Here is a 23,204-nt window from a genome sequence, read left to right as displayed (position 1 = left end):
AGCTGTTCGATACTGAGTCATTTCATGCTCACAAAAAGTGAACAATACGATTTGTTTCTTGTCTACACTTGTATTTGATTATATTCGAGAGTCAAATATGAGACTAACTTTTGTCCTCAAAGACAAAATAAATTATTTATGTTGCTATTTCCATTTAATTATTAAATAAGACTAGAATATCCTGCAGACAAGTATCAGTTGTGTCACAGAGACGCAATTAAAAAAGATCTATATTTTCAGACGAGACAGTCCTTTCCTGTCACTTTGAGGCTGCTCGGAAGAGCTCTGGGCGTTTTCAGCAGAGGTTTCAAAACCTCCCTCCACTCGCAGTTTAAATCCAGAGGGCAAACCTCTGAGGTGTTATTGTCCTGGGTGAAGGAGCAGAGACGCAGCGATGGAGTTCCTCTCTGTGTTTGTCACCGCTGCTTTGGTCTGTGCTGTCAGTGCTGGGATCCCTCATCATGGAATACACTGGACATACACAGGTAGACCTTCTATTTCATTTAAGAATTTAGTTTGATTTCTTAAAAATCAACTGTGACTCCTAATTTTAACTTTATTTAAATGCGTTTGATGCGTAAAGCGCGCGTGACAACCTATCTAGTGCGTATTTGTTTAGGTACAGAAGTTGTTTGATATTATTATTATTATTATTATTATTATTATTATTATTATTATTATTATTATTATTATTATTTAACATTCGCCGAGGCATTCCTCGGATAACAAGTTCTTGATGGTCATCAACTTGTTATCCGAGGAATTTGGCCAAGTGCCTCGGCGAATGTTAATTAATAATAATAATATCTGTGAAGACTGTCACAGAGACAAATTATTAGGTGTAACCTACACAGCGGGGTAGTACGAAACAATTTGGGAGTGAATACTGTTGGGAAATACCTAGCAGTTTCCACAATATCCAGTTGAACAAGTACTGTGCCTGCCAGGATTACCAGCCTATGACCGGGTTTAATACTCTACAAACAACAGCTGATATTTTTGCAATAGTTCGATCACTCCTTAAATTAAATTCTCTGCGGGATTTTTACAATGTGATAATAGTTTTCGGTGCTTGATTTTCTTCACACAGAGGGAGATTTGGACCAGATGCACTGGCCAACCAAATACCCTGCCTGTGGCGGTAAGAAGCAGTCCCCAATAGACATCCAGAGGCGCAGCGTGAGGTACAATCCAGACATGTTGCAGCTGGAGCTCAGCAAATATGATGCTCTGATGGGAAATTACCTGATGTCCAATAACGGGCACTCCGGTAAGCCAGCATGAAGAAAATGTTAAAAGTACTAAACCTCAATATTAACTCACTGTTTAAAGGACCATACCACTGTTTCTGCTGTTGTAGTTCCTGAACTATAAACCAAACTTTATGTAAATGCTGACTGATTTTAAAGTCAAGAATTTCGAAATTGTTTTGAAAGTGATTGCAAATCATAATGGTGAAAGCACAACTCAAACGAGTCTTAAGCAATAAGTGAAGCCAATGGCTGGAAGTGAGGAAATATATTTCAAAAATCACTATAGATATGTTCAGTATTTGTGATGTGTATGCTTCCTCTTGTGTTTTCTTTAATAAAACACAAATATTTATGTTTCAGTTCAAATTGACCTGCCTCCCACTATGGTGATCACCAAGGGCCTCCCAGGAAAATACACAGCTGTGCAGATGCACCTCCACTGGGGCGGCTGGGACCTGGAGGCCAGTGGAGCGGAGCACACCATAGACGGCATACGTTACATGGCAGAGGTTGGCTTTAAAAAAACTAAATAATAAAAAAAAGACTTTGGCTTGATAAACAAAGGCAGGGCAGACGCTACATATACAAGCTCATGCACCACTGCAGTGATGGCAGGATAATGCAAACATCATCTACTCATGAAAGCCTGCACTTAATCAAACAGAGGCAGCTTTTATATACTGACATGTGCAGCATTTAATTGCATAAGTGAGTGGATGAGTTACAACTAAGCACGGAAAGTGCATTTGTACAGAAACCGCCTCAGTTCACTCTCAAAGAGTGGAACAATGAACTATCACAAGAGATCATCAATGTATGTGATGCCAAGGAGGCATTGATTGTGAAACTACCTACATCTTTTAAAACCAATCAGCAACCTCTTCTGACTTAATTTCTACAAATGTATTTTACAGAGGCTTTTGTTTTCTTCTAAATATTATCCTGTATATAATATCTCTTTGCTGCCTATATTTCAGCCTAGACTTGCTTGTTTTTTTTTATTAATTTAAAGTTAGTTAAAGTAGTGGTAGCCTCTTGGTAGAGCTTTCTATTTGCAAAGCAGGTCATTGGGCATGTTTTTGGCTCCTAACCTGTTCTGCATTTCCACCTTGTCTTTCAGCTCCATGTTGTCCATTACAATTCTGACAAGTACAAGAGCTTTACTGAAGCCAGAGATAAGCCAGACGGGCTGGCAGTACTCGCCTTTTTCTATGATGTACGTAAGCCACACATACTTTTGTTCCTTTTCCTTTTATGTCCACCAAGGTGTTTGACATCTACACAGGATGCCAGCACTAATTCTGATTAATGGTCATCAGTTCTGCGGTAGGAAGTTAACACAAGTCTTTGTAGTGAACAATAATGCCCACCAAATGCCCTTTGAAGTGTATGATACTTTGTTTCGGTCATCCTGCTGGTTTAAAGGCTCTATTGAGTGTTCATTTACATTCACATATTGAATGAGTTTTATATATGTCGGCATGAGTTTGTTTCCAGAGGAATGCTCTGGATCTCAGACAGCCAGCGGCTCGCAGCTGCGAGAGGTCATCGCTGCAGCAACACTAGCACTGGCATCCGCAGTGATGGCAGCACAGAGGGACTGAGAGTTAGTGCTATTTGGACAAACTCATTTAGAAACAATGATTTAGATTCACTGACAAAGGACATTTAAAAGGAGGATTCCGGTTAATTACATCTGGGAACATTACTCAAAAGAAGTCAGAGGGGGCAACAAAACACCAGCAGTCAGATGATCAGACAGATGTAATGTATTCTGAAGGGAGGAACTGAACAATTACCAACCAAGGTTTACATTAAAAACATCCATCACCGTTTACAGAACGACACTCTGGTTCAACGTCGACCTTTTGTGTCCAACGGTTTTCTTGAGGGACATCTTATGTACACTCACTTTTAGCTGCTACCTCTGACTAAACTCTCCTGGTTTACAACCTGTATGATGTTTCTTGCCTTGTCAGACTTTTGCAGTGATGTTCCCAGATCCTAAAAGAAATACTTCTCGGCTCACAATATTATCATAATGTATAGACTCAATGGCTAAACCAGGATAATTAAGTCCCCTTTACTATTTATTTACACACTCACCCTTCTCTTTTGACTGGATATTTAAGTTTCAGCTTTGATTTACTTTCAGGACGGGCATTTTGAGAACACCTACTACAGTGATTTCATCTCTAATCTGGACAGAATCAAATATACAGGCGAGTTACTGCAAACATACAGTAAATGAACCGACCTTAGTGTTTGAGTCTAATGTGATTTTAATGCGATTCTGACAGGCCAGTCTATGAACATATCGAGCATCGATGTGCGCTCGATGTTGCCGGAGAACCTCAACCACTTCTTCAGATACCAGGGTTCCCTCACCACGCCGCCCTGCTACGAGAGCATCCTCTGGACTGTGTTTGATACTCCCATCACTCTCTCACATAACCAGGTAGGCCTTTGTTCAAAAACATTCTGTCATTACTGCTGATAAAACTACCCTGCCATATATGGAACCATTTGAGGGAAATATGTGTTGCAATGTTCTAGCTTTCTGTTCTTCTCTGTTGTGTGCAGATCAGGAAACTGGAGAGTACTCTGATGGACATTGACAACAAGACTCTGTGGAATGACTATCGCATTGCGCAGCCTCTCAACAGTCGTGTGGTGGAGTCTTCTTTCCTGCCGCGCCTCGGGAAAGGAAGTACGTAGCTTGTTGCGACAGTGTGATTACACAACAGAGCGTATCATATATTCCTCAGAATTTACGTGGAGTCTTTTCTATGAACCTTTTGTTTCTTCAGCATTTTGTCGGCAAGATGAGATTGAATCCAAGCTCCTGAGGATCGAGGGTCTGATAACATCTCTTGGCAAGCATATGTATTCAGGTGAGTCATAAAAACTGCTAAAGATTGCTGGATGTGAAATGAAAGTCTTCATATTTACTTTCTTACTTATTCCCTTAAGGTGGACTTCGCAACCCGAGGCCGATCACATATGGTGAGTCCTTTGTTTTCATTCTGATTGCATTTGAGATCTAACAGTCATTTGTGACTGGATGATTTAAAGGGGACATATTATGAAACACTGAGTGTTTCAGTGCATGCATGTACACATTCATTTGGGTATCAGGAATGCACAGACGACTCAACATCAGTTTTTTGTGGGCTGCCTTGGTCAGAAAACATGATATTCAACAAGCCATTCAGATTTGTCGGCCCTTCCTAGGTCCTAATATAAACCTGAAAATGAGCATAATATGTGACCTTTTAAAAGGTAGATGGATATTTCTCGCTCTCCAATCTGATTCTAGCTTTTTCTGTTTTCCTCAGAACCTCGTGCACTGTTTCCTCTGGTGCTCAACTTCCAGGAGAAAAATTCTGGAAGTTATGCTTTGGCCAGCCTCGGCCATTCAATGGAGCTGAACTCTTTCACGGTCTGCATGCACGTCCAGCCTCAGCTCGAGGGGGTCCACACCGTCATCTCCTACGCCAGTAATGGCAACGACAACGAGCTTATGATCTCCATTGGTGAGGACAGAGATGCCAAAGAGATAGGCCTCTGGATTGGCAACGAGTTCGTCAACCTGCCGCACAACTTCAAGTCCCAAAAATGGGCCAACTACTGCATCACCTGGTCGTCCCACAGCGGCGGCGTGGAGCTGTGGATCAATGGCATGGTGGGGGAGCAGCGGTACCTGAAAAGCGGTTACACAATCAGCCCTGGCGGTGTGTTCATCGTGGGCAAAGACCAGGATGGATTACTGGGCATCTCCAATGCAGATGCCTTTGTGGGTAAGATGACTGACGTCAACGTGTGGGACTATGTGCTGACCACCGCAGATATCCGGGACCAGATGTCCTGTGAGAGAAACAGCACCTCGATGGGAAATGTCTTCAGCTGGGGAACCACCAAACTCAGTCTGTTTGGAGGCGTGCAGCTGGACAGTCAGTACAGATGCTCCTGAGCAGCTTCTGTCTGCATGAGCTTTAACATTCTGCAATAAACGAAAATATAACTGCCGATGGTGGGGATTTAAAATGTGTATGACATGTAATGAAGGATATTTCTTTCAGACACCTATAAGTCAATATTTAATGCAAATGCTATCTTGTAGCTTCAGCCATGTATTGTATTCATATTTTTGCATTATCAATAAAATCTTACAAGTGACCTGTTGGTTTGTTTAATGACTCAAGTGCCCATTCACGCCTCTATAAGGCTACAGACTTGTAGCGTAGATACATTATTGATAATGTACACCAAATATGTAACTATCATTCTCATTCAAATTATGCATTGTAAACGCATGAATAGTTACAGAAGGTAAAGGAGAGTAATCTATACAGTTTTATATTAAATGACAATTTAAACAATGAGAACAAAAAGGAAAACCCTTTATGAATATTACTGAGGTACTATAATATTTCATGCACACAACACACATGATCAAGTTCTTTATAAATGAGATGGTTTATTGAACTATTACACAACTAAACTCTTTAAAAACTCCAAAAGAAGGAAGGAAGGAAGGGAAAGCAAACTGATTTAATCGAATTGTTTTATGTCACCGCCGCAGTATCAGCATTGCATGTTATCTATGCTGCAAGATTAAACTACTATAGTGAAAATTGAGGGATGATATTTTAGAGTGCATTGGTAAAAGGGATGGTTTAGATCTGTATATTGTTTGGGGTTTGAAATGACAGGATGCATTTGTATGTTTAATTGTTAGAATTGTGAATCTTTTCGATAACTTCAAAAAACAAAACTTAAAACTACAGAACTAAACAAACAGGGTGGGGGTCATACAGTGACCGGTCTGGCCCTTCATATTCTTTCTTCACCTACTGCAGAATAATGTAGTCACCAATATAAGCTACAGTAGCCACAGACAAACTATACACAAAGGGGTTGTGTCAAGGTTTCCTGTGAAATAGAAAATATAGGCTAAATTAAAACATTTCCAGTCCATTACAATCCTCCCCAGAGTGAAGACTTGCTCTCCTATGAATGCTTTCATTTTTCTTCAGAAGGCCGTGACCTTCGTTGCATCCTCCAGGCTTTCTTTGCTCTCTTTCAGTGGCAGATCCCCATCCCCCAGTTTGATCTCTACTTTGTTCCGCTTGGCGAACATTTGGCAGTTCTCCAGGAAGGTCTTGTTCTTGGTCTCTGGGAGCACCAGCCAGATGTAGATCAGCGTGACCAGACAGACGACGGAAAAGATGATAAAGCTGTAAGAGCCCAGACCTCTCTGGAGGGAGAGCGAAATGTGATCAGTGTGTCCTCAAGAAATGTTATAAATATGTTAGCCAGAAACAGTTGGTTGGACATAAACAACATGCAAGGTGCAGTGAAGTTTGATTTGCACGCTAAATGAGTTGGACCGCTCTTTTTGTGGTTTCCATTACTCAAACAAATTCCTCCATTGTTTGCTTTGTGGTTTGAAGATAAGGTCTTGAGAGGAAACACGAGACAAGCATCTTGGTAATGTGTATCTATTAAGATTGCACAACTCAATTCATTGGTAAAGAAACAAAGTGATCCGAATAAACAGGGTATAATGTTACTTTTGCTAGAAGAACATCACACTTGTTACATATTCCACCACGATTGGCTTCTAAACTAGTTGTGATATCACAAAATGATATTTGTACGTCAACGTGTTGAACTGGGATTAAAGGTGAGCGCAGAGAAACGTTCCTCCTTCAGCCGAAGAATGTAAAAACAGCTTTATAATGTCAAACTGCACAATGAAGCTCAAACATCCAAGTGAAGTAACAACGATAAGTGGGACTGGAACACTAGAAAGTAAATCTCAGTCTTTATAATGTGTTTATAACGATGCTACTACTGCTGTTTATAAAAAGCATTAGTTGCTATACTATTCTGTGGCCAGGAGGAGTGTACCTACAGTCTCTCCTGGCAACATCAAGACCGTATCATCGATGTTCTCATATACTTTACTTATTCAGGGGGAGTTTCACTGAGAGCAATGTTCTTCAGGAACATCCTCATAAAATGACACGTACACATCTGAAGCTGGCCAGTACAACCACAGTGCAGCTTCACTGGAGCAGTTAAGTGTAAAGGGTTAAGCGTTTATCACAGATTAATCCTGCCGGTTGAACCAACGATCTTCCGGTGTATTTCCCAAAATGTCAAACTGTTGCTTTAAGATACATTTCTTTTCTCATTTTGAATATGTTTATGATCAATTATTGATGGTTTATTTGTCTGAGCTGTCTTACTCCTGTTTGATTGGTTGCTGCAGTCTGAGGCCTCAGTATAACAGTGATATTATTCCATATTGTGAGTTTGATGTTCTATGACCGAAACGTTGCATTTTCAATCAACTCAGAGCTTTCAGTGTTCAGGAATTCAAACTTCCTTTTGTTGGGTTAATAAAAAATGAAACGGATGTACAGCACACGCTGAAGTAAAATAATTCAAAATGAAGTATCAATGATCACATCACAGTCAGGAAGTAACTTGAATTGCCTTGCTGTTTACACTTAACAAACATCTGTGACTAATTACATGTCAAAAATAATAAACTTTCAATCCCCCAATGTTTGAGTTCTTAGAAATTGTGCAACTGACCTCGAGGAAGGGGAAGACGAGGCCAACAGTGAAGTTGGAGAGCCAGTGGACGGACCCTGCGACCATGAAGGCAGCAGGCCTGGCCGACTGCCTGAACATCTCGGTGGTCACCACATAAGGAATGGGACCTGCAGAGCACAGATGTGGTTAACCCTAACCCAAACACTTGAGACACATCATCACTCTTCAGGGTCACACCGAGGAAGCTTGTGTGTCAGACTACTGAGTGCAGAGTTATAACATATATCATTACATGTCTGGGCACATCCAAACAACACTTCAGCTAATGGAGCGCCCGGTTGTCATCGGTATGTGTGTAAATAACCATCAGACTCACTGGGACCTATGGCGTGTCCTATGACGTAGATGATGACACAGGAGATGCTGACGTACGACATCCACGTCACGCTCTCCTGTCAACACAGAGCAACAGCTGCAGTTATCATTAACCAGTCGTATTGATGCTTTCAAACAGGAACAAATACGTAACAACATCTCCTTAATGGCTGCATTGTGAGGGAAGATTAAAACCCACTGTGCTGTTGAAAGTGATGCCTGTCTGATTTTGAGTCCAGGTGAGATTACAGGGGGGGGCAGCGCTGGCTTTGTGGTTGTCTGATGTTTTCTCATACTTTTGCGGTGGGCGACTCTGTTTTTATGTCTTTACAGTTCTCATGACCCCAGCAAATATACATGTCAAGTCATCACATTTATTTTCCAGACCAAGCTCTAAATGTATAATATATTCAAATTACAGTCCAGTCCAGTAATAATTGCAGCACAGTGACGCATTTCCTGTTGTTTTGGTTTTGTACCTCAGCACACTGGACCATGAGGCTAAAGTGCTGATTTTTTTTTTTTTTTGTTCAAAGCATTTTTTTGTTATTCTTTTAGGTTATACAAAACATACTTTGAAATACGTTTTAACAAAATCCCACAAGTAACTCCAGCCTATTGCAGCATTACAATTTACAATATGACATATCTTACGTTCAGCTCTAAAGCGGTGGTTCTCTTTGTCACGCCAACATCTAATTCATGAACTTTCTTGCTCTTTTGCCAACCTGTTTTTCAGTAATCCCCAGTGTGTTTCCGCCCTTCATCGTATTCTAATCTCCACACATACCTACTTCCAATTCCTTCATCAGATCCCCAGTATATATATACCTGCCCTCTATGCTGCGTTCATGTTATTATTATTTTTAAGTTATATGTTTAGGCTTTTTATGCCTTTAATGACAGATAGAAGTGTAGATTGTGAAAGGGGGAGAGAGAGAGAAGGGGAAAGACATACAGCAAATGGCCACGGGTCGGACTTGAACCACGGGCCACTGTGGCAAGGTCTCAGCCTTTGTATATGGGTCACCTGTGCTACCGGGTGAGCTACCAGGACGCCCGCATTCATGTTATGAAGTAGTTATCGTAATTACAAGTTTCTATCTTGGAAATAATTTTAAAAGATGTGTAACACCTGTGCTTTTCTACTTTCTGCTGTGAGAAAGGTCTATTGTATTGACGTGGCATCAGAAATGTCTACTGACTGAAGGCAAACCCGCCTAAAACAGGCAAGAGGTTAAGATGGCTGGAGTACCAGCCTGGCAGAACATCACCAGGGAAAATAAAAAGTGTTTGCTGATCTGTGGGTTACAGACTCTCATTTAAAGGTACTTTAATTTAGACTAGACATTTTGGTTCCCTAAAATTGTTCGGATTGTGACGTGTACGTAAAAGGGTACAATTCCTAACAAAGTTCACCAGTAGTTTTTCAAATTAAAGGTAAATGTCGGCACTTTAATCTCATTGTCATTGTTTCAAATACAATGTGTTAGAGAACAGAGTCAAAGCAACAGAGAATGTGTCACCTGTCTTAAAAGTCTCCCATGTCTCAGTCTACATTACAAATGTCATGACCTCCGTCATACACCAGCAGATCACTTGAGTAATCTGAACCACTAGAGGACAGCAAAGTAACATGTTGAGGGTGTGAGACACACTAAAGCTTTCTCATGGTACCTGGAAGTTGAGCGCGACAGTGAGCAGCACACAGGCTCCACAGCAGATCCCAAAGCCACAGAGGAGGAGCAGCCGCCGCCCCGCTCGCTCCACAATGAAGACCTGGTGAAACAAATTCGCAGTTCAGAACTATAATCGTCTCCTGCTGATAAAATCAAACCAGACTGTAGATATCAACAGGGTACCTACAGCAGCTATGGTCATGAAGACGTTCACTGCACCTGTTCCCACAGTGACGTACTGGATGTCGTTCTGCTTCACTCCTGCAGTGGCATAGATGCTATCTGCATAGTAGTAGATCTGAGGAGGGACAGAGAAATGCATGGTAACACTTTCTGTAACAGTCATGTCTATAATTTAAGGTAGCTCTTATATCGGTTTGGCTTTTTTGAAGCTATTGTTCTGCACTTAAATTATTTCACCTATTTGAAGCTTGCAAGCTTCTTGCTGTTCGGAGTTGTATCCTCATGATTGTTTGCACTTACAAAAGCGTCAGCTAAATGAACTGTAATGTAATGTATAATGCATTATAACCTGCTTATAATACTGTATAATTATAGTTATAAGCACAATATTCATAATGCTGTATAACAATAATCATAACAAATTATAAAGCATTTTACAATGACTTATAAGGTCACGTAAGATATTACTTCATTATTGCTGGTCACTCACTGACTTTTGTTTTGCAGATATAGTTTGTTTTTGAGTGCAATTCATTTGTCAAAAAAGAGACAATACAATAAACAAAGATGAATTTGATGCATTTTTTTCCTTTCAAACTTTAGATAGATGTCGTGATGATATCTTTATTGTGAGTTATTTTGCCACGATAAAGTGTAGTGAAAATCTGATATTGTGACAGATCTGCTTCATTTTTTACGAACAGATTTTGTGTTGGAAAGTGTGTTGTCACTGAATGTTTCGCAGGCACAGTAAGTTCTGTGTAAACATCTTGCAACTTAGTAGATACGTTCATTAAAAACATTTCCTCATTATGTTGATAAAAACGTTTGCATATCAGTAGTGTATATATAATGGTAATTTCTAGGAGACAGGGTTGCTAGATCACGCTATTTTGCATTAAACAAGACATTGTCATATGTCATGAGCCCTCTCCCTGCCTGGTAACACCACTAATTGTTTTCAATTACCTCCACCTGTCTCTGCTCCACCCTCGTTGACTTACCAGCTGCACTGCATTTACTACTCATCATGCCCTGTATAGAAAGCCCTGTTTTTCAGTCCACACTTGTCAGATCATCTGCAAGCCTGCATCGGAATCCTGCCTGCCTGGCTGCCTGCCTGGCTGCCTGCCTGCCTGCCTGCCTGCCTGCCTGCCTGCCTGCCTGCCTGCCTGCCTGCCTGCCTGCCTGCCTGCCTGCCTGCCTGCCTGCCTGCCTGCCTGCCTGCCTGCCTGCCTGCCTGCCTGCCTGCCTGCCTGCCTGCCTGCCTGCCGGCTTTCAACTCTGACTCCTGATCTGTGATCTGTTACTACTACTCTGATCTCCAGCCCCGGTACTACTGAACTGTACTACTGCCGTGCCTCATTCGGTCCTGTTGTGTGTGTGTGTCAATAAATCCTTGATCTCGAAATTGCGCTCCTGGGTCCTCGTCTGCCTGTCCTGACAGAATGATCTGACCATCATGGACCCAGCGCACGCTCAGACCAGCATGCAGATAGAGACTGAAATGGCTGCCCTACAGCGACTGGAACGCACTGAGGGAGACATCAATCGGATGACCGGCGATATCGCTTCCCTGCTCCAACTCAGCAGCCAACAACAACAATTTAACCAGCAACAACCACTACTAGCCCAAGTCCTGCTGCTACTCACCAATGCGGCCACTCCTGCTTCGTCTGTTCCAGTACCGTCTGCCCTACTCCATCCCGCTGTTGTGTCTTCTCCAGCTGCTTCAGGGTCCAACGCTGCAGTTCCGGCAGTACCGCCTCCAGAACCGAGGATTGGCCATCCGGAACGCTTTGACGGTGACCCGAAGCAGATTCGAGCCTTCCTGACCAGCTGCCGAGTGCAGTTCGCATTACAGCCCAGGACCTTCTCGACGGAGGGAGCCAGGGTGGGTTACGTCATTACCCATCTCACCGGCCGAGCTCGGTTGTGGGGAGCGGCAGAGTTCGACCGGCAGACCCCAGCCTGTGCCTCCTTCAGTGCCTTCGAAGAGGAGATGTTAAAGGTCTTTGACTTAGGTTCAACAACAACCGAAGCATCACAGGCACTGCTGACCACCCGCCAGGGCAATCGGACGGTGGCAGACTTCTCCATAGACTTTCGTACCCTGGCAAGTCGCAGCTCGTGGGACTCCGAGGCACTGGTGCACGCCTTCCTCCACAGCCTGGCGGACTACATTAAAGACGAGCTTGTCTCTCATGAGCAGCCCAAGACACTTGATGACGCCATTGCCCTTGCCGTTCACATTGATCGGCGTATCCAGACCCGCAGAAGAGAGAGAGGGCGTCTGAGTCAACCAGCCATCCGCATTCGGGGGGAGTCCTCCACGTTCCACCCCCCGCCTGTCAAGCCCGTCAAAAGCCGCAGCTCACCAGGTGTAGGGGAGATCCGGGTGAGCTCAATACATCTTCAGTCTCCCCCCATCCGAAAACCCCTGCTTCAGCTCCGCCTTCGACTTTCCGACACAACTCACACCCTGGCCGCCCTAGTGGATTCTGGAGCCGAAACAAACATAATGGACACAGAGCTCGCGCGGCAACTGGGCGTGAGCTGTCAACAACTCACTCCACCCGTTCCTGCACGAGCCCTGGATGGACACCGTCTCGGCACCATCACTCACATCACGGCCCCTGTGACAATTCTGCTGTCAGGAAACCACCAGGAGTCCATCCAGTTCCATCTCCTACCCTCACCCGGCCAACCACTCATCCTTGGATTTCCGTGGCTCCGTTTTCATAACCCCCAACTTGACTGGGAAACAGGCACAATACGCGAGTGGGGGAGGGGCTGCCATCGGACCTGCCTAAAGGGAGTCATCTTGCCAATCGACCGGGGAGCTTCCAGCACCGCCCCCGACATATCCAATGTTCCTGCCTGTTATCACAACTTGAGAGAGGTGTTCAACAAGTCCAAGGCCACGTCTCTGCCACCACACAGACCATATGACTGCGCCATCGACCTTCTGCCTGGCACCACACCCCCGAAGGGCCGTCTCTACTCGCTGTCAGCCCCAGAAAGAAAAGCCATGGAGGACTACATAAACGACTCACTGGCCACCGGCATAATCCGTCATCATCTTCCCCCGCGGGAGCGGGATTCTTCTTTGTCGGAAAGAAGGATGGCTCTCTCCGTCCGTGCATCGATTACCAGGGTCTTGAACGACATTACAGTGAAGAATCGTTATCCTCTACCCCTACTCTCCTCTGCCTTTGAACTGCTGCAAGGGGCCACAGTGTTCACCAAGCTAGACCTGCGGAATGCCTACCATCTGGTGCGGATGAGAGAGGGTGACGAGTGGAAGACTGCGTTCAACACTCCAACAGGACACTACGAATATCTCGTCATACCGTTCGGTCTCACCAATGCCCCGGGAGTGTTCCAGGCGCAGGTAAACGACATCCTCAGAGACATGCTCAATAAGTTTGTTTTCGTTTACCTTGACAACATTTTGATCTTTTCAAAGACTCAGACAGAACACACTCACCATGTCCAGTTGGTGCTACGCCGGTTGCTGGAGAACTCTCTCTTCGTGAAGGCAGAGAAGTGCGAGTTCCACGCCAAGTCTGTCTCATTCCTGGGTTATGTGGTGACCGAAGGCAGCGTTCAAATGGATCCTGCAAAGGTGTCTGCTGTGGTGTCGTGGCCGGTTCCAGAGACCCGTAAGAAACTGCAGCAGTTCCTGGGGTTCGCCAACTTTTATAGGAGATTCATCTGGGGTTACAGCACAGTGGCAGCACCACTCACTGCTCTGACCAGCGTGAAACAGCCGTTTCAGTGGACAGCAGCCTGCTGACAAAGCCTTCAAGACCCTCAAAGCTCGTTTCACCTCAGGCCCTATTCTCCAAATGCCTGACGCTGGACGGCAGTTTGTGGTGGAGGTGGATGCTTCGGATGTTGGAGCGGTGCTTTCCCAACGAGCAGCAGAGGATGGCAAGATGCACCCCTGTGCCTTTTACTCCCGTAGACTGACTCCAGCAGAATGCAACTACGACATCGGCAACCGCGAGCTACTGGCCGTCAAGCTCGCCCTCGAGGAGTGGCGCCACTGGTTGGAGGGGTCTAAAGTTCCGTTTGTGGTCTGGACAGACCATAAAAACCTGGAGTATATCCAGACAGCCAGGAGGCTGAGCTCCCACCAGCGTCGGTGGTCATTATTCTTCACCCGTTTTAACTTCACGCTCTCCTACCGTCCTGGCTCCCGCAATATCAAGCCCGACGCACTCTCCAGGATGTTTCAGAAGGATGAGGCATCCAATGAGGAGTCGACAACCATCCTCCCAAGCCCCTGTGTTGTTGCTGCCTTGACCTGGGACATTGAGGAGCAGGTCAGAGAAGCCATCCGGAACCAGCCGGGCCCCAGTGCATGCCCCTCTAACCGTCTCTTTGTCCCAGCAGATCTGAGGTCTCAGGTGATTCAGTGGGGGCACGACTCTCGCCTGGCCTGTCACCCCGGAATCACACGCACCCTCCATCTGCTCTCCCAACGTTTCTGGTGGCCGTTGATGAGAAAAGATATCCAGGAGTTTGTTAGAGCTTGCCCCACTTGCAACCAGCACAAGACCCCCAGTCAGCCCCCAGCTGGGTTACTCCAGCCTCTGCCAGTGCCCATGCGACCCTGGTCCCATATCTCCCTGGACTTCGTTACGGGCCTTCCGCAATCTGAAGGAAACACTGTCATCCTCACCATCGTTGACCGCTTCAGTAAAATGACCCACTTCGTGCCCCTCCAAAAGCTGCCAACTGCAAAGGAGACCGCCCGGGTGGTCTTGGAACATGTGTTTCGAGTCCATGGTCTGCCCAGGGATATTGTGTCAGACCAAGGCCCTCAATTCTCTGCGGCTTTCTGGAAGGAATTCTGCAACCTTCTTGGGGCCACCGCCAGTCTGTCATCGGGATTCCACCCACAGTCGAAAGGTCAAACGGAGCGCATGAACCAGGAGCTGGAGAAGGCACTGAGGTGTGTGACCTCACGCAACCCCCGTGCTTGGGCCCAACATCTTCTCTGGGTAGAATATGCCCACAACTCACTCACCAGTTCTGCCACCGGACTCTCCCCCTTTCAATGTGTTTATGGATATCAACCACCTCTGCCAGTCAGGAGGGAGATGCTACCTGTCCCTCTGCGCTTGCCTATGCCCGCCGCTGCCACCGCACATGGGCCCAGGCTCGCGCCACACTCCTGAAGTCCAGTGCAAGCTATGCTATCGGAGCTAACCGGAGGAGGACCCCAGCACCAGTTTACCATGTCGGACAGAAGGTCTGGTTGTCGGCTCGAGATATACTACTGCGGGTGGAGTCGCGGAAACTGGCGCCTCGCTTCATTGGACCCTTTCCCATACAGAGGGTCATCAGCCCTACGGCAGTCCGACTACTGCTACCCAAGACCATGAAGGTACATCCCACCTTCCACGTCTCCAAGCTCAGACCTGTCATGAGAGCCCACTGGTCCCAGCAGCACCACCGCCTCCTCCTCCGCGCTTCCTCGACGGTGGCCCCGTCTACACAGTCCGGCGACTGCTCCGCTCTCGACTAAGGGGTAGGGGCATCCAATATCTGGTGGACTGGGAGGGTTATGGTCCTGAAGAGAGGTCTTGGGTTCCCACTGGAAGAATTGTGGATCCAGCCCTCATCACTGAATTCCATCGCCAACACCCTGACCAGCCATCTCTCCGACAGGGTCGGCGCAGGGCTTCTTGCCATGTAGATCCACTTCCAGGCCCTGCTGCCCCTGCTCCGGTGTCTAGTCCTGACCCTGAACCTGGTTCTGAGCTGGGGCCCTCGGATGTCGAGTCTTCTGATGGAGACGGTGCCGCTGAGGATATGGACTCTGACCGCTCGTCTGTCTGTCCTGACAGTCATAAGTAAGTAAATCAGGTAACTGTTGCTTTTTGCTGTAAAAATGTGCATCTAATGTGACTTTCAAATTGGGTTCAAGATTCAGCAGAAGTTCACTTGGTTTCTAGTTTATTATAAACCCCTTAGTGGTGATGCATTATACTCTTTTTATAATGCATTGTGATTGCTGTTATAAAGCATTATAATGTGATTATAAACTACTCTAAGTGGGCATTGGGTGCTTTAAGTGAAGTGAACAAAATATCAATAAACACTGTGATTTGAATCAAGTTTAGAGTAAGTTTGTATCACAACTATGGGAATTATAATACACTCTTGACCCTTGTAAAAAGTCGAGTGTGAAGTATCATTTGACCTTATAAGTGATTCTTGTTATAAAGCTTTCTGAATATGTATTAATAACTATGACTATAGAGTGCTATAAGCAGATTATAATGCATTATAAGTGTGTTTTAGAATGCATTACAGTTAAATAATTAGGCAAGAGTTGGAGAACAGAGTTAAAGCATAAGAAGGAGGATGCAACAATACTGTAGTGAGAAGACAATAGTTGTTTAAGCGATGCTCTCTGATCTGTTTTCTCTGAACAGAGTTAGTGTGGGCATCAGTGAGTCGGGGACAAGGACAAGAGGCCCGGCTCACCGCGTTGACCCCCGACAGCTGCTGGCCCATGTTAATGATGATGATGGAGATCAGCTGCCAGCGAAGGGAGCGCTGGGACAGCAGGTTGAGCACAGACAGGTGGCCCTCGGCCCTCTCCGACTGGTCCTCCAGACGCATCTCTGACAGCTCTGCATCCACGTCGGCCCTGCCACGCAGACGCTGTAGCGCTTTCAGTGCTGTCTTCTCATCCCCTCTCTGGATGAGCATGTACCTCGGGCTTTCTGGGAAGAAGGGCAGCAGCAGGAGCTCTATCAGGGCGGGGATACCGGTCAAACCCAGCATGAGGGTCCAACCTGGATACAGAGGGAACAGAGACACCTTCTAAACCAATGGACAGACCTGAAAAGATCCCTCCTGAGAGGATGTGCTTCAATATATAACCAGTGAGTTTACCTGTGCTGTTACCCAGAATGTTTCTGATGCCCAGCACTTGTGCACTGAGGATGCCAATAGTGATGAAGAGCTGTGGTATGATGCCGATGGCTCCTCTCAGGTTTTTGGGAGAGAGTTCTCCGAGATACATGGGCACCACATTGGATGAGAGACCTGCAGACAGGGAAAGACAACTTAAAGGAATACTTTAAGTTCAATACTTTAATATTCCAAAATGATCATTTGTATATCAATAACTCACCCTGTGTTTCCTTGAATCTGCAAAAAATAACTTAAATGGAGGCCGCATTTAAAAACAGGCAAAACTATATCAAAACATCTGTTTACAAATGTAGTCTCACACTTGCGCTACACTTCCGTGCTAGAAGTGTTGGTGCGGCGCTGTTTTAAATATTTATGTTTTATCAAAAATGCATGTGTTTGGGAAGTCGTGAGCACACAACTGAACAAATTAGACTTGGATTATACTGCACGAGTTGTGTGAGAGGTTGTAAACGGGTGTTTAGCTTTAGTTTTGCTGTTGCTAAACGCGGCCCCCATTGACTTCAATTCATCAAGAATTGTCTCCGTTTTTGGATTCTTCGTTCACCCTGGGGGCACGAGAGAAAAACTAAGTTTTGTTCACAAACTCAAAGTAACACTGGGTGAGTAATTGATATACAAATGATCATTTTGAGGGTGAAGTATTCCTTTAAGATACAGAAAAATGACTTATAAATCTTGATTTCTTGAACAGTCTGACCTGCACAGATGCCCTACTATGAACCTCGCCACAATGATGATCTCATATGACTTGGCAATCTCGCTGACTCCCATCATCACAGCAGGCACGATGGAGAAGATGTTGTTGAAGAGGAGGGTGCCCTTCCTGTCGCAGGGTCGATGCATTTAAATCATGTTAGACAAACAAGTACACAGTTTTTATGCAGTGCATGATAAATGTGGCATATTACCTCCCTAGTTTGTTGACCAGAGGGGCCACCATCAGAGAGCCGAAGAAGCCTCCTAGCGGATACATGGACACAGAGAGAGACCACAGCAGAGTCAGGAAGTTCTCCTCCATCGGCCGGCCGTAACGCTCCATGTAGGTGGCATTATAGAAGTGCTGCATGAACTAAAGGGAGCAACACATCATCAGATCAGAGACACTTGGTGTTACAGTAAAGCTTTTGTTTCTTTGCTTTGGTTACCGGTGAAGGAGAGTTGATCACAGCCACATTGTAACCATACTGGAATGATGAACCAAATGCAGATATGAGCGTTGCCAACACCAGGACCGCAGTTAGTCTCTGTGGGGGGGGACATCAGCGCAACATGTGAAACCTCTTTTTACAACACAAACATCATTCAACAGGATTATATCATATTTGCACACTGTCACATAGCAGACAACACACATCACACCTGCTGTGTAACTCACCCCCCTTCTCTCCACAGGCATTTCCCATTCCTTATTCTCCGCCATGGCTTTGTTTGGACTCTCCTTCAGCAATAATAAGAGCAGACTTTGTTATTACTGCACCAGTGCATTCTGCCTGCCCTTTGGACACGAGATCAGAGAGCGTGGCAGTGGTTTACGGCCTGGCTTCAGTTATCGTTTCCATGTTGCTGACTGTGCCATCAGGTTCAGGAACTTTTGTATGCAACACACTCAAAATATTAAATGCTGCCCTGGGCTGAATATTAATATCTGGTGCTTTTTATTGCACTACACTTTCAACTGAATGGAGTTATGTCATCATCGAAACACTAAAGCTACATGAGCGTCTTTATTGCGTACCCACCTGGATAACAGAAGAGGTGTTATTACACAATGACGACACGATGTGGAAATCAGCAACAGTTGGGAAAGACTTCTGTTCTCACGCTAAACACAGATCATCTCACACTGATCACTGAATAGATTCAGAAATACCATAGCTGCAAATCTCTTTTGTTATTTACTTTGTCTAAAATGTGTCATGTGCTGCAATGCCTCTTATCTCTAAAGCTGAGTCTGTTTGCTCTCAGGCTGGATGTTATTTGCTTCAGGGATGCCTCACTGCAAACACTGGTGGGGAATATGAACAATTAGAAGTCAGAACTATGTATGCTCAGAGCATAACAACACAAAAGATGAAGAGTTAAGAAAAGCCGGATGAGCTGTGAGAAATTAAACAAAAGTCAATATTTTCTTGGAAGTCCACTTATGTTTGTACAGTTCGGGTTTAGATATACAGTTTATGCATTGATTTCTCAAACACTACGACTAAAAGAAAAACTTAAAAGGTTTTTAAGTTGTTTTTTTCAGCTTCTGTTTTCTGTTGAACTATTCAGGTACATTATGAGTAATGTGGGTCATATAGTGGGTTAGATAACAGTGGGTTAGATAACTGACAGCCGATGTGATCAAGAATATAAAAAAATGAATTGAACAGCTGAAATACGCTTCCAGCAACACAAACGTAGTAGAAACCGGAAGTCCTTTGCTATCAGTTCAAATAGATTTGACACTTTATTACTTTCTGTAGATGACTATTTCATACATTTATTGGCGAAGAGGAAACACAAATTGGGCGAACGTGTTCAGCTATAACTGACCAATGAGCGACGCGCAACAGCCGATTTTAACTGCCAATGAGCGACGAGGTGAGGCTATATAGGCCGCTGGTTTGAGGCCGTTGGTCATTCAGCAAGAGAGAGACAAGACTGTAAGGCAGCAACATCTTGTGGCAGAGCTAACAGCTAACAGCTAACAGCTAGGAGCAGCGCTGACAGCTAACTCAAAGCAGCTAGCACAAAGCACCAAGCACCAGGTTGGCCAGACACCACACACCAGGGCAGGCCAAATGAGTCTTGGCGACTGCAATTGCCCGAATCCCCAGGGGCCTAATAAGCCGGTGCGAGCGGCGGTCAAATGAGCCAAGGCGGCCCTATACATGGGAGGTCATGGGGTGGGGCGAAATGATTGGGGAGGGGGCCAATTGTGCCCTGAAAATTGATTTGAAAAAAAAAAGTAATAAAAAAAAGAAATGTACATATGTATATACGTATATGTATGTATATGTATATATATATACGTATGTATACATATATATATACTTATATAAATGTATATACGTATATATATATACATCTATATATATAAGTATATGTACATGTATATATATATATATACCTATATATATATATATATATATATATATACGTATATATACATATCCGTATGGCAGAAACATGCCGCCGTATATGAAAAGTAGCTCAAAATTTGTCAGAGTGCAAATACGTCCAACTTTTCCACAGCGGTGTTGTAGCTGACGTATACATAACGAATACATAACTAATTATTATACGTATGTCAAACATTGATAGCGTATCACTTATTAATTTAAAACGTATCAGAGCGTCTGGCCAACGCAGCTGGAAAAGTGCCATCTGGTTCACGTCATGCTGATGCTGGAGAACGGCTAACATGCTGAACGCTAGCTGTACTGTAGAAACACATTTAATAAGTTACTCCGTCGTCAGGCATCATCTTAACATAGGGTAGGAATAGGTTATCCACTCGTTATCAATACATTGGCTGTAGGGTTCACCGTCAGCCGACGTAGCCTATATCGAACGTACCTCTTTTTTTTTTCCCCTGCTGTAGATTAAACTAACCAACAGAATATAAAGGAGGTGATATTTGCACAAATTAAACATCTCCAGCAGTAAAATGCAACATACTGCAGCGGTAATCCAAAAAATTATATAATACTAGAAACATAACAGCTTTTTTTCCATCAACATTAAGAAATAACATATAATATATCCAGTTCTTTTATACGACAGAATTGGACCAAATTAAAGTTGATTATGTGCAGTGGTTGTAATATTAGCAGTTAACAGTTGGGGGAGCCAATGTTGTGTTTGGTAGTATCGAAACATTTAAAGAAAGAGAAGAAGAAAGACTTGTCACATGTAGTTCAAAGCCACTGCCTCACTTTAATATCTCACTGCCTACCTACTCACACTCTGAGAATCTGGGAGCCAACCAGTACCCTCTCTCTTAAAGTGTTCCTGATGTTTTTATTACATGTGCACCTCACTTCTAATTAAATTAGGCTGTTGCAGCTCTGAACTGTTGCCCATTACCTTTGGTGTGTTGAGAGTTGGCTTTAAGAACCACTGACGCAGCCAAATGAACAGCCCGGGTTGCGAAAAAATCACTTCCATTATCTTGACTGGTACTGGTGGTACTCTCTAATTAATGAATTACGTGGGCAGAGAGCCAGCCGAGGAGAGAACAGAAACCCATTCCTAAGTGTTTCCACAAGCTCCAGTTACTTCAATGTCAGCCAAAATCTCACAACCGACACAATGGATTAATTTCTGCAGGAAATACAGTAAGTGTCGGTCGTCTGTGTGGCCTCTGCCGAACTCAAGGACAAAAAAATGTTCACCAGCAGTTTTTTATTTATGTCATCAGCATAAACGGCGTTCACTTCTTCCATTTTCCCAGACATGGTATCCAGTTCTGTTGGTCCTGAGAACGACCTCTGCACTGTGTCGCATTACTTTAGACCACAGATAAAATTAGATTGAAGGAAAACTCTTTATCTCATAAAAATATTTATGTTTTTTTAAATTTCTAGTATAAACAGCATATCGTCTCCATGCTCTGGAAATAATGTATGAGAACTAGCTGCCCTCATAAGAGTAGTGTTGTGGCAGAGTCATGAAAAGTGTGTCTGGCCTGATATAAAGGCTTATTACAACAATATTACCCATTTCACATTAACTAACTCAGGCGTGCCCAAAAGTCGACTGGTCGATCGCGAGTGTAGTGGGGGTAGATCGCGCACCGTTTAAAAAATATATACTATATATTGTATATATATTGTATTCCCCCAACGGAACCCGTCGCCCCCTCAAAGTTTTTTCTTCTTGCCTCCGCTCGCTGCCACAAACACACACGAGCGCACACACCTACAGTCAGAGACATAGCAGAGGAAAGGAGAGGAGTGAACTACGCACCACCCCCCCGCAGCATTTTTAATACAGGTAGATCACTAGGACCCAGTCATTTTTAAAGTAGCTCACAAGCCAAAAAAGTGTGGGCACCCCTGATCTAACTCAACAAACAGACCAACAGACAAAAGTATTTAGATCTTAAGTAGTAATACCACAGTGTAAAAATACTCTGGTACAAGTTAAAGTCCTGCATTCAAAAACATACTCAAGCAAATGTACAAAAGTATTAGCAATAACATAAACTGAATGTACCAAGAGTAAAATAACTCATAATGAAGAATGGTCCATTTCAGAATAATATACATTCTGAATTAGTGGGGATAGTTGTAATTACTTTATATAGTGCAGGTATCTGAACCTATAATATTATATGGGGATTAATAGTTTTAGTGAAAAAGTACAATATTTGCCTCTGAGAAGATAAAGTATCATAAAAGGGAAATACCTTTAGAATATAATTTATTTTACTTTGCAGCCAACAGAGACGACATGATCCATAAATCCACCCACTATGATGCCTCCTTCACAACCCAAATAAGTGCTTGCCCTCTGTAAGAGTCAAACTAACCATACTCACTCGTGGATAAGCGAAAATTGACAGTCAGCAAGATGGGAGCTTCTCCTGCTTCACCTTTTTCCCACAATCACCACAGTAATGAATCTAATTTTAATGTAGCTCATCATCTCCGTGGCAGGTTCATTAAAACTCAATGAATCTTAGATAATATTTTTTAAGAGCTAAAAGGAACTACGGGACGTGGCACTGTGGTCGCAAGTGCCTCATGGGGGTTGAGTGAGTTCACACTGACGCCTCGTTGGTATGCGTGCGGCCTGTAGCTCAGTTGTGGAATGGGAGCTAACAACAGCAGGGGTCAAAGGAGTGAAGTGAGGCTCACAGGGAAGGCTCCGGTTTCAAGGAGGAAGGATGGCATGTGATGAAGGGTCATGCATCCTGACCACGATGACAGTATTGATGTAAAGTTATTTTTTGTGACACTTCAAACACTGATGGGGTTTTGCAACTTCCGTCTGAAAAATGTTGCAACTATGAAGTTAGGCAATGATAGGGGACAAAGATATCAAGGGAATTAATACCAGATATGAGCATCATCGGAGAATGTTTTATATTTTAACATGCAGAAAAATCTCAAGCTTACCTCATTTTTAGAGCAATTTAAATAGTAAATGTTATCCTATTTCAATTCCAGCTGTTCTTGTTTTTATTTGCTTT

The 23,204-nt window shown here is 44.1% G+C and overlaps 2 protein-coding genes across 2 annotated transcripts; one reads left to right on the top strand and one right to left on the bottom strand.

The window, feature by feature from the left end:
* The first annotated feature begins 240 nt into the window (after positions 1–240).
* On the top strand, positions 241–5,432 carry ca6 (carbonic anhydrase VI). Its single transcript, XM_029434921.1, has 10 exons — positions 241–485; positions 1,091–1,270; positions 1,614–1,762; positions 2,374–2,469; positions 3,409–3,475; positions 3,554–3,711; positions 3,837–3,963; positions 4,064–4,147; positions 4,227–4,259; positions 4,592–5,432. Exons 1-10 carry the CDS (start codon positions 395–397, stop codon positions 5,224–5,226), a joined length of 1,620 nt encoding a protein of 539 aa, XP_029290781.1. The 5' UTR covers positions 241–394; the 3' UTR covers positions 5,227–5,432.
* Positions 5,433–6,025: 593 nt separating this feature from the next.
* On the bottom strand, positions 6,026–18,855 carry slc2a5 (solute carrier family 2 member 5). The gene is made up of 12 exons (XM_029436282.1): positions 18,763–18,855; positions 18,399–18,461; positions 18,169–18,267; positions 17,932–18,092; positions 17,727–17,846; positions 16,979–17,151; positions 16,565–16,878; positions 10,065–10,175; positions 9,876–9,977; positions 8,200–8,275; positions 7,863–7,990; positions 6,026–6,513 (listed from the first exon to the last, which is right to left on the bottom strand). Exons 2-12 carry the CDS (start codon positions 18,441–18,443, stop codon positions 6,289–6,291), a joined length of 1,554 nt encoding a protein of 517 aa, XP_029292142.1. The 5' UTR covers positions 18,444–18,461; positions 18,763–18,855; the 3' UTR covers positions 6,026–6,288.
* Between the last annotated feature and the right edge of the window lie 4,349 nt (positions 18,856–23,204).

This window comes from Cottoperca gobio, chromosome 7 (genome assembly GCF_900634415.1).
Source record: "Cottoperca gobio chromosome 7, fCotGob3.1, whole genome shotgun sequence".
Taxonomy (NCBI): domain Eukaryota; kingdom Metazoa; phylum Chordata; class Actinopteri; order Perciformes; family Bovichtidae; genus Cottoperca; species Cottoperca gobio.
This window is presented reverse-complemented; position numbering and strand designations above follow the sequence as displayed.